This window comes from Medicago truncatula, chromosome 8, assembly GCF_003473485.1.
Source record: "Medicago truncatula cultivar Jemalong A17 chromosome 8, MtrunA17r5.0-ANR, whole genome shotgun sequence".
NCBI classification, from domain to species: domain Eukaryota; kingdom Viridiplantae; phylum Streptophyta; class Magnoliopsida; order Fabales; family Fabaceae; genus Medicago; species Medicago truncatula.
Window position 1 is genome coordinate 31,556,823 of NC_053049.1, and position 14,907 is coordinate 31,571,729.

At 30.1% G+C, this 14,907-nt stretch overlaps 1 protein-coding gene across 1 annotated transcript; it reads right to left on the bottom strand.

Moving 5' to 3' along the window:
- Positions 1 to 2,286: 2,286 nt before the first annotated feature.
- LOC11440508 (protein DETOXIFICATION 29) lies at positions 2,287 to 11,291 on the bottom strand. Its single transcript, XM_003628901.4, has 7 exons — positions 10,834 to 11,291; positions 9,528 to 10,069; positions 8,472 to 8,558; positions 4,108 to 4,164; positions 3,574 to 3,931; positions 2,911 to 2,997; positions 2,287 to 2,807 (listed from the first exon to the last, which is right to left on the bottom strand). Exons 1-7 carry the CDS (start codon positions 11,149 to 11,151, stop codon positions 2,718 to 2,720), a joined length of 1,539 nt encoding a protein of 512 aa, XP_003628949.1. The 5' UTR covers positions 11,152 to 11,291; the 3' UTR covers positions 2,287 to 2,717.
- Between the last annotated feature and the right edge of the window lie 3,616 nt (positions 11,292 to 14,907).

Genomic DNA, 14,907 nt, shown 5'->3' on the forward strand with positions numbered 1-14,907 from the left:
TTGTGAACCAAATTTGAGCTGATGGTTTTAGATGTTGAGAACAACTTGTTCTTTGAATTTTCATTGGATGTACTTTGTGTTGTGTTTTAGAGTCTGCATCTTTGTTTTTTTGTTTTTTTTTTTATAAGTTTTGCATTAGTAATCAATTATGCTTTTTTGGTGTTGAAATAAGCCGATATTAATCAATGTTCTGAAAATGGACTCAGGTCGAATTAGCTAGTTGATCTGTGAACCCACATTGTGTACGGTTGTCTTATTTGAGCAACAGTTTTGTATGATGGTTTGTAGAAATTAAACCATGTTTTGGAGGTCTCATTAGTTCAATAGCAACTTAGGTTCTTACAACAATGGTAGAAATTGACAAAAATGGTACTTAATAGTTCACTTTTTCTCCAATTATAGAGAATACATACCGTGTGTTAGTAGTTCACTTTTTCTCCAACCAAGCTTACTTGTTAGAAAATCTCAATGCTTCGTTCTATCTTTAGGATTGCTGTGATTTCAAATGTTTACCAATTATAGTTTTGATTTTGCTTATCATTTCTCTGCACTTATTTTTTTAATCTAATATTATGTTAAAGCACTTCATTCCTATAAAGACCACCAAAGTATACTTTGATATAGCACTTTGATGGGAGAGTGAATCGTTTTTACATGCTTTTATGTCCAATGATTTTCAACAATTTTCAGAGTTGTTGGGTGAATTATTTTTACATCTAGTTCCATTTTTAATGCGAGGTTGCTTAGTGCAATCTCCCATGTTTAACCAATGTTTACCAATTATACACTCATATACTTTGTACTCTAGCTGAGTAAGCAAATTAGGTTAGAGAGTACTTGCACATGTTTAACCAATGTTGTCAGAAAACAAGCATAACATTTTTCTCATTAGCATTTGAGAAATTATCTTGGGATTCTCTGCATAACAACCTTTTATTAATTACTGCATCATGCCTATGTAAATATAACACTCCTGAGATTTTTCTTTCTCCTGTCTGTAAATAAAACACTCTTGAAAAAATTTTGTCCTCTTTTTATTGGGATAGGTATTATATGATTTTATGGTGTGCATTCTAGAACATATTAACTTGTTATAACAGCTTGAGCAAATATAGTATTGGTCCCTTCTCTTATATTTTCAACGTTTCCTCCATTCCTAGTCGATGTGAGACATGATTACTCACACTTAAAACTCAACATCTTAGACATAGCCATCTATCAAATCTATTGATTGAATTTACCGCTCCTAACCAAATCAAAGTGTTGGACATGCTTGGACATGCTCCATCTTTGAATGTGTGTGCAGGATCCTTAAATGACAATAAAAAGAAGGCTTATTTGATCCATTTTGGTCCCACAATTAATAAAACGTACATTTGAGTCCCTCATTTTTTCCTCCGATTGCTAAATAAATCCACGTGCGGCTGTAACAGTGCGACTGACGCTAGCACTCCTCTTCATGGTTTGTTCCTAATTGAGTTCTAATTAAAGCATAAAAACCTTTTACTTCCTCCCTTCTTCTCCTTTCGATTGACGCAGAGAGTGTTAATCTCAAAGAAATCCAATTCCTTTTTCTTATATCTTCGATTCTAACTCAAAGGAAGTGGATTCATACCCATTTTTCATACGAAATAGGTTTGAATGTTTCAGTTTATGCATCTTCAAGTATTAATTCCAGTTTATGCACATTTGTTTGTTCATAATCGATTTGGTTTTCAAGTTTTTGACACCCATTTTCCAAATTATGAATTTGTTTATTTTTTGTATTCAAGTTTGCAATTCCAGTTTGTTTAATTTTTGTTTTCAAGTTTGCGATTCCAGCATAGATTTCCCTTTTTAAGTCTTTTTTTTTTTTTTTTCCAACTTATGCATTTGTTGATGAATGAACGAAAGGAAATAAAAATTCTTCTTTGTGATGAATGAATGAATGAAAGAATAAGAAATTTAGAGATGGATCCATGGCAGTGTGTTTGTTGAGATGAATGAATGTTGTTTGTTGTGTATTTGTTGTTTGTTGAGTTGATGGCAGTGATGAATGAATATTGTTTTTTTTTTTTGTTTTTCTTCGTGAATCCTATGAAGATGATGAAGAACACAAGAACACAAGGGAAGAAGCCTATTTTCTGGGTATTTTTTTGCCACGTGGGCTCATACTAACGGAAAACCAATTGTTTTGACAGATGAGATTTATTTGACAAACAGAGGAAAAAATGAGGGACTTAAACATACGTTTTATTAATTGTGGGATCAAAATAAAAATTTGAGGACCAATTGATCAAATAAGCCTAAAAAGAAATTAAACTCAAGATTAGAGATTACCATAAAATTATTCGTGCAAAGATACATTTAGGAAAACAGTGATTTTATTTATTTATTTTTATCAACTTATGCTTGAATAGTTTGGATCACAATCACTTCTTTGCTTTTGTGTATGGTTGGTTATGTGGTTGCCACTAATTGCAGAATCGACAAAATGTAAAATCAGAGGCCAACAATTTCAGCTTTTAGGTAGAATTGATTCCGTGATTAGAACCAATTTTGAGGTTGGAAGCCAAACAAAACAAATTTGTGGTGAATCATGGTTGACCAACCCAAAAGTGATTATAGAGAGTCGGCTCAAATTTCATCCTTGATATATCACATCTTTCAGAATTACAGATTTTATAATCTCTTAGACAGATAGCCACAAAAATCAGGTTCTAGAATTTGCAGAAGTTTCATGTTTCTTGAAGATCCTTTCCATTATCGTTCATCTTTATAACTTTTTGCCCACCCCACTTACTTATCCTTTCTTCCGCAAGTGATGCCTGTCATTGACATAAAAAATTACTAGCATGTAACTAACATTTATTAATAATATCATCAAATAGTCACACAAAAATCATTGTACTTGGTACTTGGTTGTTTTACCTCATTATTCCAGTCAGTTCTATAGACCATGAAGAATAACACAAGAGTTTGTAGGACTGTCCCTGACAGCATTCCAGACCAAATCCCCTGGAAATCATCCACCATACAACAATTATTATTAATCCATCAAGTTAAGCAATGAAATTTCAACAAAACAATATATGAATTAGATACAATATTCGATGAGAGGTAATCATATTCGATGTGTGTCAGATGCTAAATATTATATTAGTATTTTTTTTAGTTGGAATTCGAACATTAGTTTACCATGTTGTGAAAGTCTAACCTCTTTCGTTTGACTCAACCACCATAGTACGATATTATTTATTAACTGAGTCATTGTCGTTGTCTAAATTAAATATAAGTTTAAATATTCTTTTAATGGTATCATTCACAAAATAACCATCATTTAATACAAATTTAATTTTTTTATCAACCATTTTACTTCCAAAGAACAAGTTCCTATGAATGAGCTCTGAAAAGAATAAACAAGTTTCTATGAATGAGATTTTTTAGAATATACTTATTTCTTTTATTTGAGATAAAGAAATTAAACTGCAATTAATTAAATTTTTAATAAGTGTGAAGAATGTTAATTTTGCTTATAATCAAAGATGATAATAGTACCAATGAAGAAAAAGATAGAGAAAGAAAAAGACTTACCAAGACACCAAAGTCAAGATAGTAACCAAAGAAGAGACCCAAAGGAATACCAAAGAGATAGTAACATGCAATATTTACATAAGCAACAGCTGATTGCCACCCAGCACCAATGGCAACACCTGAAAGAACAGGCTGAATGTTGTTGATGACAATGCATAATGCCAACATTGGTGTCAATTCAATCACTACCTCTCTCACTTCTGGATCATTTGAGAATAATACTGGATACTGTTTTCGGAAGATTATTAAAATCATTGAAAGAATGAGACCAAGGGCAAATGATGTAATCACTGCAACCACAAGTGAGAATTTTGCTGCTCTTGGATGAGATGCTCCCAATTCATTTGATACCCTCACACTGCATTATTTTATAAAAATAGATATGTTTCTAGTTAATTATAGATAAATTTTGTAATATTTGTGTTAATTTATTGAAGTATTATTGGAATCCTATATTGTTATGGAAAATCCCTAGTAAAGTCCAACAAAGTAATTTTTCATTTTTTTGCATGTATTGGAAGGCTTGAAACAAACCTTACGGCTGCATTAACTCCAAAGGATGCCATGACAGTCCACCCCAATATGTTTGTGCTGCAAATTAAATACAAAAACATTAGTATAAGTAAAAATAATGATACACATATAATTAAAAAATGTGTTTTTGTTTAAAAACAACAACGATTTTCTTTAATTTTTTCCAACACACATTCAACACATTATTTTCTTTCTATCAATTTATTCTTATCACATTTATGCATTACTTTTACTTATACTAAAAGTGCTATCTATTGATGTGTTTATGAAACATTTTCCTAATAAAAAGTGCTAATATTCTCCAAACTACAATTTCTCTTAATTAGTTTTCTCTAAGAATTGTTTTATGAGAGCATTAATTAAACGAGTTCACCGAAAAAATTTGAATGATATTTTTAGAATAAAAACATTAAATATGATGAAGTTAGTTAGAATTTGATTTTCTTATACTTGAGTCCACTAAATATGATTTTTTTTTTCTTAAATTTGAGTCCACTAAATATGATCTATCTATATTTTTGTTTATGCTTGAATCTAAAGTGAATATATGTTTGCATATGATTACTTTTTCTCACAGGTTTTGTTCAAATATATAGATATTATGATGGTGGCTTTGTATTGCTTTGTTGATATTATATTAAATTCTATGGCTGGTAGGATGGTGTTTTTTTTCTTCTTCTGAATTATGATGGATCTTGATTGATGGTCTCAACCTACCAGCCATGAAAAAGGAAGATCGTGATACCAATTAGGTTGAGATCTCCTATCCATCCATTAATTCATTAAGTTAATTTTTAAGATATTTGTTAAAAAAGAAAAAAAAATTGCATTAGAAATGTTGACTTAAATTATAGCGTCAATTGTCAGGACAAAATATTCAATTTTATTCCTTTAACAGTATCACTCCTAGCATTCCCTTTAAAAAAACGAAAATTAAAAAGAAATTCAAAATAAAAACTTTATTTTAAGATTGATATATTTAACACATTAAAATATCAAAAAGTAACTTTTTACCTATTAAAATTATCTATTATTTCTATTTTGAAAACCTTAAAAGATGTCGTAAGATCCTAAAAAAAAAATTATTGTGATAAAAAGTTAGATAGGTACCCTGACGAGTTGTTGTAGCCAACTGTGATTTAACTTTTGGCAGGGAAAAAGCTGCCCGGCATATACTTTAGGCATTAAAAAGCTAAAAAGTTGCAAATGATATTCACGTTCACGTATCATGATAATATGGGAACTTCTTCAAGGGTACACCTCATAAATTATTATTTATAAATATTTATATTTTAGCGGTACTCCTACTTCAAATATTTATAATTTAACGATTATTTTATAAAATAAAGAGTTATTTATCAATATTTATATTTTATAAGACATCATTTTATAAGAATAAACATCATTTCATTGTTTATAAGAATCATATTAAATTTTTAACATTTTCTAATAAAAAAATAATAAATATTCTTTGTTATATGTAACAAAAATTCAAAAAATGTAAAATTTTATTTCGTCGACACTTTCGGTAACTAAGATCTAATTATTGTAATTGTTAATGATAAAAAACAATTCTTTTCTTCGAAAAAACAACTCGTTTCAATATGAATTTGATGATTTGGTGTACAAGTACACTCAAATTTTTGAGTATATAATAGAATTTGTCTAATAACATACTAGTAGCTATGATAATTTTTAAAAGAGAAATGATATTTGTACAATCATTTTTTAACAACTTTCTCTTTTATACTCACATTATATTTTTACCCGCTCTTTTTTCTTTCTTTCTCTCCATTGTTTTTGACCAATAAAAAAAGAAAAAAAGAAGGTTGTCATTAAAGTTGTTAGTAAATGGTTGTTAAAATATCATTGCTCATTTAAAAAAAATCTGTTTACACATCAAAACATTCTTAAAATGATATCAAATTCCAATTGTATTTACGTAGGGCTCATGAATTGATGGCATAAGTTGGGTTTACATATTGATTGTATGTAATCTGAGTTTTATGCAGCGAAAAATGCTATATATATCACGATATGTTTTATTCGAAGGTGTTCTGAGCGATGTATTTCCACTTTCTCTCTCTTGTTGATGTTTATCTCTCCTCCATGCATTGTGCAAAACCAAATATTTTGATTGGTCAATCTGTTATCCACGTCACTCTTGAAAGTTTCGGGAAGGAAATTGTCGCTGGATATAGCGTGGTTCTTTATTGACTTATTGTATTTCTTTAAATATTTGAATTTTGAGTTGTAAGTGAACTTAGATGTACAAAAGCAATTTTAGCATCATCATTTAATTTTAATTAAAATTGGATCTAATGGAGAAATTTTTAGGGTGTAACTAGAAATTGCCGGTACCGTCCCGTGAGCATAGCTCAGTTGGTAGGACAATGCATTATTATATGTAGGGCTAAGGTTCGAACCCCGGACACCCCTAGACATGGCAGCAAAACCCATAACTGCGGTTACTCGTCCGAACCAAACCCAATTTGACGGGTTTTCCCCGTTTTGACTGGGTTTGGGTATGGGTATGGGTTTTTCCCGATTTTAAAACATGGGTATGGGACGGGTAACGGGTATATATGTACCCACCCCGAACCCATACCCATACCCGTCCCAAATGTAAAAAATTACTTTATGTTGATATGTCATATTATTTTGTTTGATAATTGTCATGTTAATAAAAACTACCATTGATATTTGAAGGATCAATTAAATCATTACGTCTAACAAATGTTAAAGTGAGCATATTGGTAGATAATGTATTACAACGTTGCTCTTGGGGATGCAAAAAAAACTTATATTTTTTATTAAAAAAAATTATTCGATGCGGGGATGGGGCGGGGATACCAGAACCCGTCGGAGACGGGGATGAGATTCAATTTCTCATACCCATTAGGTATGGGTAGGGTAACGGGTAAATATATGAGAATCGAGTATGGGAACGGGGAAGGTAAAATCCGTCCCCACCCCGCCCCATTGCCATGCCTCACCCCACTTATTCACCGTGAATTCTAACCAATAGGCTAACTAACAAAAAAAATTTGCTGATACATATTTGGAAAAATATTTTGTTATGGAATAAATGACAATTTCAATTTTTTATTAATTATTATTTTTTCAATTGTACTATATAATTAATACTACTTTTAGGGCCTATTAATGAGTGTTCTAAGTGTATTATTTTTTACTAAGTGTATTTTTTTTTTTATGTTCGGGATTCAAACCACAAACCTTGCATATAGTATGCATTATTTCTATCAACTAAGCTAAGTTTATGCGAATATTAAATGTATTGTTTAGTATGTCTAAAGAAATAAGTTTTTCTTGTTTTTTCTTAAAAAAAAAAAAAAGAAATTGTGTTTTTGTTACGTTAAGAATAATGCTAAGAAGACATATTTTAGCGCATCCTTTCAAATACTTTGTTTTATTGATTAACATTTATATGTTATTCACATGATTAAATTGTACGATATACATTTCAATCAATGGAGGAGACTTTGTTTAAAAATATGTATTTTATTTAGGAGTTTAAAAATATGTGTTAGAGAGCGGGTTATTATAGATCTACTTACATTTTAAAAATATATACTTAACCCTTGAATGATTAATTATTATTTGTTAAGAAATTTTAAACAATACTTTCAGAATATTTTGTTAGCAAATATTTTTATTTTTTACTAACAACTAGCTATATTAAAGTTGATGCACATACTCATCAAATGAACTCTCAATCTGGAACCTTAAACCCTGCCAACTCAATTATAATCTGGTCAAAAATTTGGAATGAAAAAGGTGACACGAGATATTGTGGAATAGAAGGATAAACTAAATTCTAATTTGTCGTCTTTAGTTGAAAACTTGAAAAAGTGGTGCAATAAGGTGGGGTCTACATCATCGTCCTTGATATATGTATGTAGTAGGTCTACAATTTTAAATATATGATTTTTCAATTTTATTTATATCCTCCATCCGTTTTAAAATATAAATAAATTTTACTTTTTAGGTTTATTCAATTAATGATTTATATAGTTTATAATATGAATCACATACATCATTAATTGAATAAATCTAAAAAGTAAAATTTATTTATATTTTAAAACGGAGGGAGTACTAGTTAGATGGTGAACTCTAACTGCTATCTACCACCTTCATTTTCTCCATTTATTTATTAATAATGATAGTGGGTGAGGTGACACATAGCTATTTTTGTTTTATATAGTTAATTAATTAACGGGGTAGCTAGTGGTAGTGGTGTAGTAATAGTAAAATAGGATATGCATGGAATATTTATTAAATTAACGTACGGGGTCTCACCATTTAGAGAGATGGGTCACCACCGTGTGATAAATTAGACTCACCATATAGACAATGCATCAACTGAAACTTCTGCATTCTCCAGATATCCAGCAAATAGTATTAATGCCATAAAATACCATACTTCAAGGCTGCATAATTAACAACGCCAACCAAAACCATCATAAATTCATAACTATAATCTTATCGAATTAATAATAGTACATGTATGTATGGTCATATCCATATATACTCCTCAAATTAGATAGTGTGTGTAGAAGAGTGTGATGGCCAGAAGTAGTAAGTACCCTATAACATTCTTATATCAAACTAATCTATCATTAATATATTCTTTTAACATACTCTCTCCGTCGTAAAATGTAAGCAATAATAGGTCAATATAAATGAATGTATTTGGTATAAATTTTGAACCAAATACATTAAGTTTCGTTGATCAATTTTTGTTTATATTTTGAGACGAAGGAAATATTTTTCTTTTTAAAAAAAGTATATATCTTATCGTATACTCTCTAAATTATTGAATTTCAAATGGATTTACTTGGTTCAGGTAAAGCCCACATAAATTTAATGGATCATAAAAAATGTTAGCAAATGTTCCTTAACACAAGTCTAGCTTTCGTATAATAATATAATGTAATTATTATTACTTTGATAACAACTTGACTTATATTTTTACTACAAAATGTTCTATTATAAATTCATTAAACAATGACCTTCATTAGAACACATAAATTTTAATTAATAAGGGATTTTATGTTGAGAAAGTGTGTTGATAGCATGATGATATATATTTCCTTCAACAAAAAAAAAACATGATGATATATATGTGGAATAGTCCATCAAATTTATTGCATCAAATGATTTTTTATTGGTTTTTCATTTTTTTCCCTTCTTTATATACTCTCTCTGATCTTAAATAGAACAAAAAGATCAAATGTAATTGATAAAAATTTAGACCATATACATTTAACCTTTTAATTTTTATTTTTTTTTGACGGACCTTTTAATTATATATGTCATTATAAAAAAATTGGTTATATTAATTTTCTTAAAATATCTCAATAAACATCTATAAAATGAAAAGTAAAAAGTGAACCAACCACATCATAACAGCAGAAGCAAGTGAGAGACGAACAAAACCCCAAAGATTCTGAAAGGCTTGAAAAGAAAAACCACTCCAAGCTTCACCACAAGAACCACTCAAAACATAAACAATTTGAGCCAAAACAATAAACCACCACGAAGAATTAAGCACCACGGCTGCACCAACAAGTCCCCACCCTAGGTGCAACATAAGGAACCAACTAAAGAATGTGTGTCCCACCAACGCCGCCGCGGAAATCCATGCCATAGCCATGATCTTACTTTGTGCTTGCAAGAACTTTTGGATAGGAAAGTTCATCGCGTAAGCGAAGAGTTGAGGAATCATCCATAGTGCAAAAACTCCGGCTGCCTCTGATATCGCGGTTGTTTGGCCTATAAGTTTTAGAAGAGGCGACGCGAAAATGTAGAGAAAACATAGAATTATCGCGGTGGCGTTTAGAATCAACCATGATCTTTGCATGTATATTCCTAACATGTCTAGTTTCCCTGCTCCGAAAGCTTGTCCACATAGTGTCTCCAATGCGCTTCCCATCCCCATCTGGAAACAAAACAGTCCGATTCAAACACAGTTTTATGTTTTTTTTTTTTTAAATAAATAGCGAAGATGAAAATATTATTAATTAAAATGACATTAATATATATTTTTAAACATTTTTAGAGGGAATATGAACTTTGTTATTTAGAATTACAATGTTAATCTCTTACCACTAAGTTAATATACTTCATCGATTAGTTTTGAGTTTTCGATCGAGCTCATTTGTAGTTTTTATTTAGTTACAATGGAATGATAAAATAAATAAATAAATTTAAACAAAAAATGATTAGCAGTGGTATCCATGGGGTATCTCTACTAAGATATAAAGAGAATTTCAAATTTATGATGTCACTATATATATAAACTATTTTATTTATAACTTTATCATATTTTATCCGATCAAATAACTTACTTTTTTAAATGACTATATCAAATTTTGCAATTTTTATTATTCTTTAATAAATTAAATTTTGCTCCTTAATTACTTTTTAATTTTTTTTGTCGTATTGAATGATTAGTCATAGCCTTACGAGAAGAAAAAGAGAATTGAGTTGATAAAGTTATACTAATATTTTTTTAACGAAAAAAGTTATACTAGAGTTTTCGTGATCATTGTCAATCTCAGTTACAAATGAAAACTACAATAAAACGTCCAAAAGAAAAAGAAAAAAAAAACAGAAATAATTCAAACAAGAAAAAAAAAAATTATGAAATTATACGAAACATAGTTTTGCTGATTATTTTCGATATTAGGTTTTTGATATTACCGTGATGCCTAAGCAAAAGCCGGCGATGACGGAGTTTTCGACGGAAACAGCCGCAAGTTGAAGAGTCCCAACTTGACCAGCAAAGACTTGAGTAACAGCACCAAGAGAATATTGAGAGATGGAGGTGAAGATAGCAGGTCCAGCAAGGTACCAAAGTTTTTTAGACTCATTGAGAAATTCTCTGGCAAAGTCTCCGGCACCGGTGATCGGAGAAATATCATCGGATTTAGCTGTGAATACAGCAGTGTTGATTTGATCATGTTGTTGGTTGTTTAATGGTGTGAGGAGTGGGTAGGTTTGTGTATCATTTTCCTCCATATGATCTATAGACTATTGAAGAAAGATTTGAAGTTATGATCGGAAATTTCTCTTACATAGAAAATTCTAGTTTGGTGTTAATATATAAAGAATGAAAGGGAAAGAGTGAAGTAAATGTTATGTCCTACACATGTTTCCTCGTGTAATACATGCACTCTTGTTTAATATTTTGTTGTTCTTCAACTTTTCATTGTGGGACAAGGGCTCCTATAGTAGTTGAAATATGGTTAAAAAAATAAGTAAAATATGATCAATGATGTTACAATTAGTATTTAAACTCAAATTCCGTCAAATATATTCTTTACCTAATTTCATCGACCATTTGAGTTGATTACTTAATAACTTTTTGTTATAATTTGTTAGAGACGACAATCATAAAAGACAACAAGTTAAATAATTGACATAATTCATATACTGTGATATTTTTATTTTTTTTTATTCTCCTAATCGATCGTGCATTGTTATCTTATCATAACAAAAAACGTTTGATTTCAATCGTAACTACTTCCAAAATAAAAAATGATTGAGAATGATTTGTTAACGGTGTAAAATTTTCAACACTATATAAAAATTAAACTTTAACTAAAATTTAAAAATTCAAACCTTTAAAATAAGAAGATAAAAGAATCATGTGGTATGATAAACAAATCTCCTTCTAGGCCTGCACTGCACACAAGTTTACTAATGAAATGATACCAATATTTAATCCCAGTGAATTGGATCAGTTAGATTAAATCCAACCCCTTGTTCCCATGAACTTAGCTCATTTGATAAGGGATAATGCACAATTTGTGCAGGGGCCGCGGTTCGTACCTCGAACACCCCACTTATTATCGTAAAGGTGAATTCTTCTAACCACTCGACTACTTGACAAAAAAAAAAATCCAACCGCCTTTTTTGTTTTCTTGTTTGGGTTAAAGTTTAAACCCATTTCAAACCAAACAATATAGATCATAAATGGTCAAGGTCACCTCCAAGCCCCCGATTTTATTGCTGCCATCAAATCTCACCACATGTATATATCTATCACCAATACTGGGCAAGTGCCCACGTTCACTTCAACATTAATTGCTTTTCTCTTATTTCTTGAGAAAATAAAATGATATCTCATCTACTAAGTCAACTTGGAGATAGAAATTAGATTGAAGTTAAAATGGCAAATATATATAGTGTTGAGAGATGTGTAATTCATGTTAGTTTGAGTTAGTAACTTGGTTTGCAAGTAATTCATGTTACAAACGTTTTTGGTTTATGATCCAAATGTGTGACATTGAATTTGTGTAAACATATAAATACCAAGTGATTCGTTGATAGTAATATTTGAATATCTTATTCAAGTGAAACATTGTATGTTATCTTTTTTTTTTTTTAATCTTCTCATCTTTCTCTTTCAAAGAGATCTATATAGAGCGAGTGAGTGTGCACGCGTAATATAAAAAAATAATGCTCTTGATATGTAATTTAAATTACAATTCAGAGAAATCCAAATTTATTTCCCGCGCTTCGCGTAAAAACATTAAACACACATCATATCTTCTTTAATATTTAAAATGTTAATTGTAATGGTTAGTCTTCAACGCCCATAAAATAAAATTAATAATAAATTACAACACTAAATAAGAATATACAGTCAACATCAAGGAATTGCATTAAGATATTTCTTTTTAATTTACAATGTTTAATATTCATCGCTCCAAAATATACTAGAAAAACAAACACAAAAACTCAATGTTTTTTTTTTTTTTTTTGTTTTTGAAGAAGATACAAGACTCAATGTTTTGCAGCTAGACCATGATCCGGATATCGCCCCAATTGACATAATAATTTTAATCATCCCATTTGGCAAAATAATTTTTAATCACCCCATTTAACACATGGAGATATGAATCCCCCATTTAACACTTATGACACTATTATATGCTATGCTTTATATGCAATGTTATGCATGCAATGTAATCTTTCCTTAAATCTTGTCTCAGAAACCACCTTATCAATTCCATAAAATCACAAACTCCTCATAATTAATAAAATTTCTTTAAACATCTAAAGATAAAATCAACGGAAAGTCACTTGAAATCAATAAAATTCTCAATTTCACATATCAACAATCATATATATAAATCAACAAATTACCAATTCCGCAAATCAACAATCATACGTATAATGTTATCAAAATTCACCTATTCAACAAAATCAATTTTTTTAACAAAATTACTAAACAACAATTGTTATATTTATTAATAATAATTAATATCTTTCACTCATCCATCGAATCATGAAGCATATCAAATTCAATATCATAACCTACTATTTTCATTACTTCCCGGCAGAAGAACTCTAATCCATGCAATTTGTTCTTTACTCCACTAAGTCTACCCAAGGCAATGGCTAAGAAAATGTCTCTCTATGTCTCTCCAGCTGTTCTACAAAAGTTCCCACTTTTGTGAAGTGTGAGGGAATGAGAGAGATGAACGCGATTCTAATTGCTTCTATAATTAACGAGAAAAGTGAGAGAATTTTAAACTGGAGATTTAGGCAGCATGAAGTGAAACCAAGTGTATGAAAGTTACGGTTTATTAAACTAGAAATATAAACATGCAGGATGGTTTTGTAGAATTAAAATTGAGTAACAAGTTATGGTTTATTAAAATAGAACAGGATTTGGAACCAAATGATCTCATCTAAGTTTTATAGGAAGATCAAGGCATTATAAGGTTATTAACTACTTGACAGATATTTCCTAAAAGAAAGGAAATGTTTCGGTTGCAATTTCACACGCCTCACTAAGCATGATCAAAATTTGAATTAGTCAAATAGCTTACTCACCCCTATTATTTATTTCTACACCATGTGGTTTAATTAAATAATTAAATATTGAATAAATCTTTATACAACGTGTATAAAATATTAGGATGTTACAAGCCCTTTGTAACAAATGTGATTCTGAACATGGAATGTATGTCATTAAAGACAAAAGCAAAGGGGTAATCATTCTATATCTTTATGTAAATGATTTTCTTATCACATGTAGCAATGGATCTTACATAAACGAATTTAAGAATGATTTGATGAAGGAATTTGAGATGGTTGATCTAGGTCACATTTCATATTTCCTTCGCATGGAGTTTCAAAGAACAAGTAGGGCTTCTAATTCATCAAAAGAGATATATGCTAGTGAAATTCTTAAAAGGTTTTAGATGGAATATTGCAATCTTGATGTAACCCCTATTGAACCAAGACCAAAACTATCAAAAGAAATAAAAGAGAAAGAAGTGGATCCAACTCAATACAAAAGACTCATTGGATCATCGAAGATACCTTTGCAACACAAAGCCATATTTGACATATAGTGTAGGCATTGTGAGTAGATTCCTGGAGAAGCCAAAATCGTCTCACTTAGTAGCAACAAAGAGAATGTTGAGATACATCATAGACACAATTGATAGTGATACCTTGTTTCTAGGAGTTGATCATGGAAAAATCTTCAAATTGCTTGGGTATATCGTATATTGATTCAAATTGCTGCGGTCAAAAAGATGACAGAAAATCTACTGCAAAATACATTTTTCTAGTTAGAGGAGCTCCAATATCTTGGCACTTAAGGAAGGAACCAGTGGTAGCTCTCTAATCCTATCAACCAGAATATATAACAACACATTTATGCTATCAATCTAGCTAAATTCTGATGTCACATAAGAAAAGCAAGCATAAAAGATGAGGTGTCATTACTTGAGAGAGCAAGTAAGAAAATGAAAA

What these genes read in the sequence shown, in the direction of transcription:
- LOC11440508 (XM_003628901.4), bottom strand. Translation starts at nt 11,151, where the DNA reads ATGGAGGAAAATGATACACAAACCTACCCACTCCTCACACCATTAAAC. An exon ending in GCTTTTGCTTAGGCATCACG is followed by an intron (nt 10,070 to 10,833) that starts GTAATATCAAAA and finishes TTTTGTTTCCAG; the next exon opens with ATGGGGATGGGAAGCGCATT. An exon ending in GGAGTTAATGCAGCCGTAAG is followed by an intron (nt 3,932 to 4,107) that starts GTTTGTTTCAAG and finishes AAAATAATGCAG; the next exon opens with TGTGAGGGTATCAAATGAAT.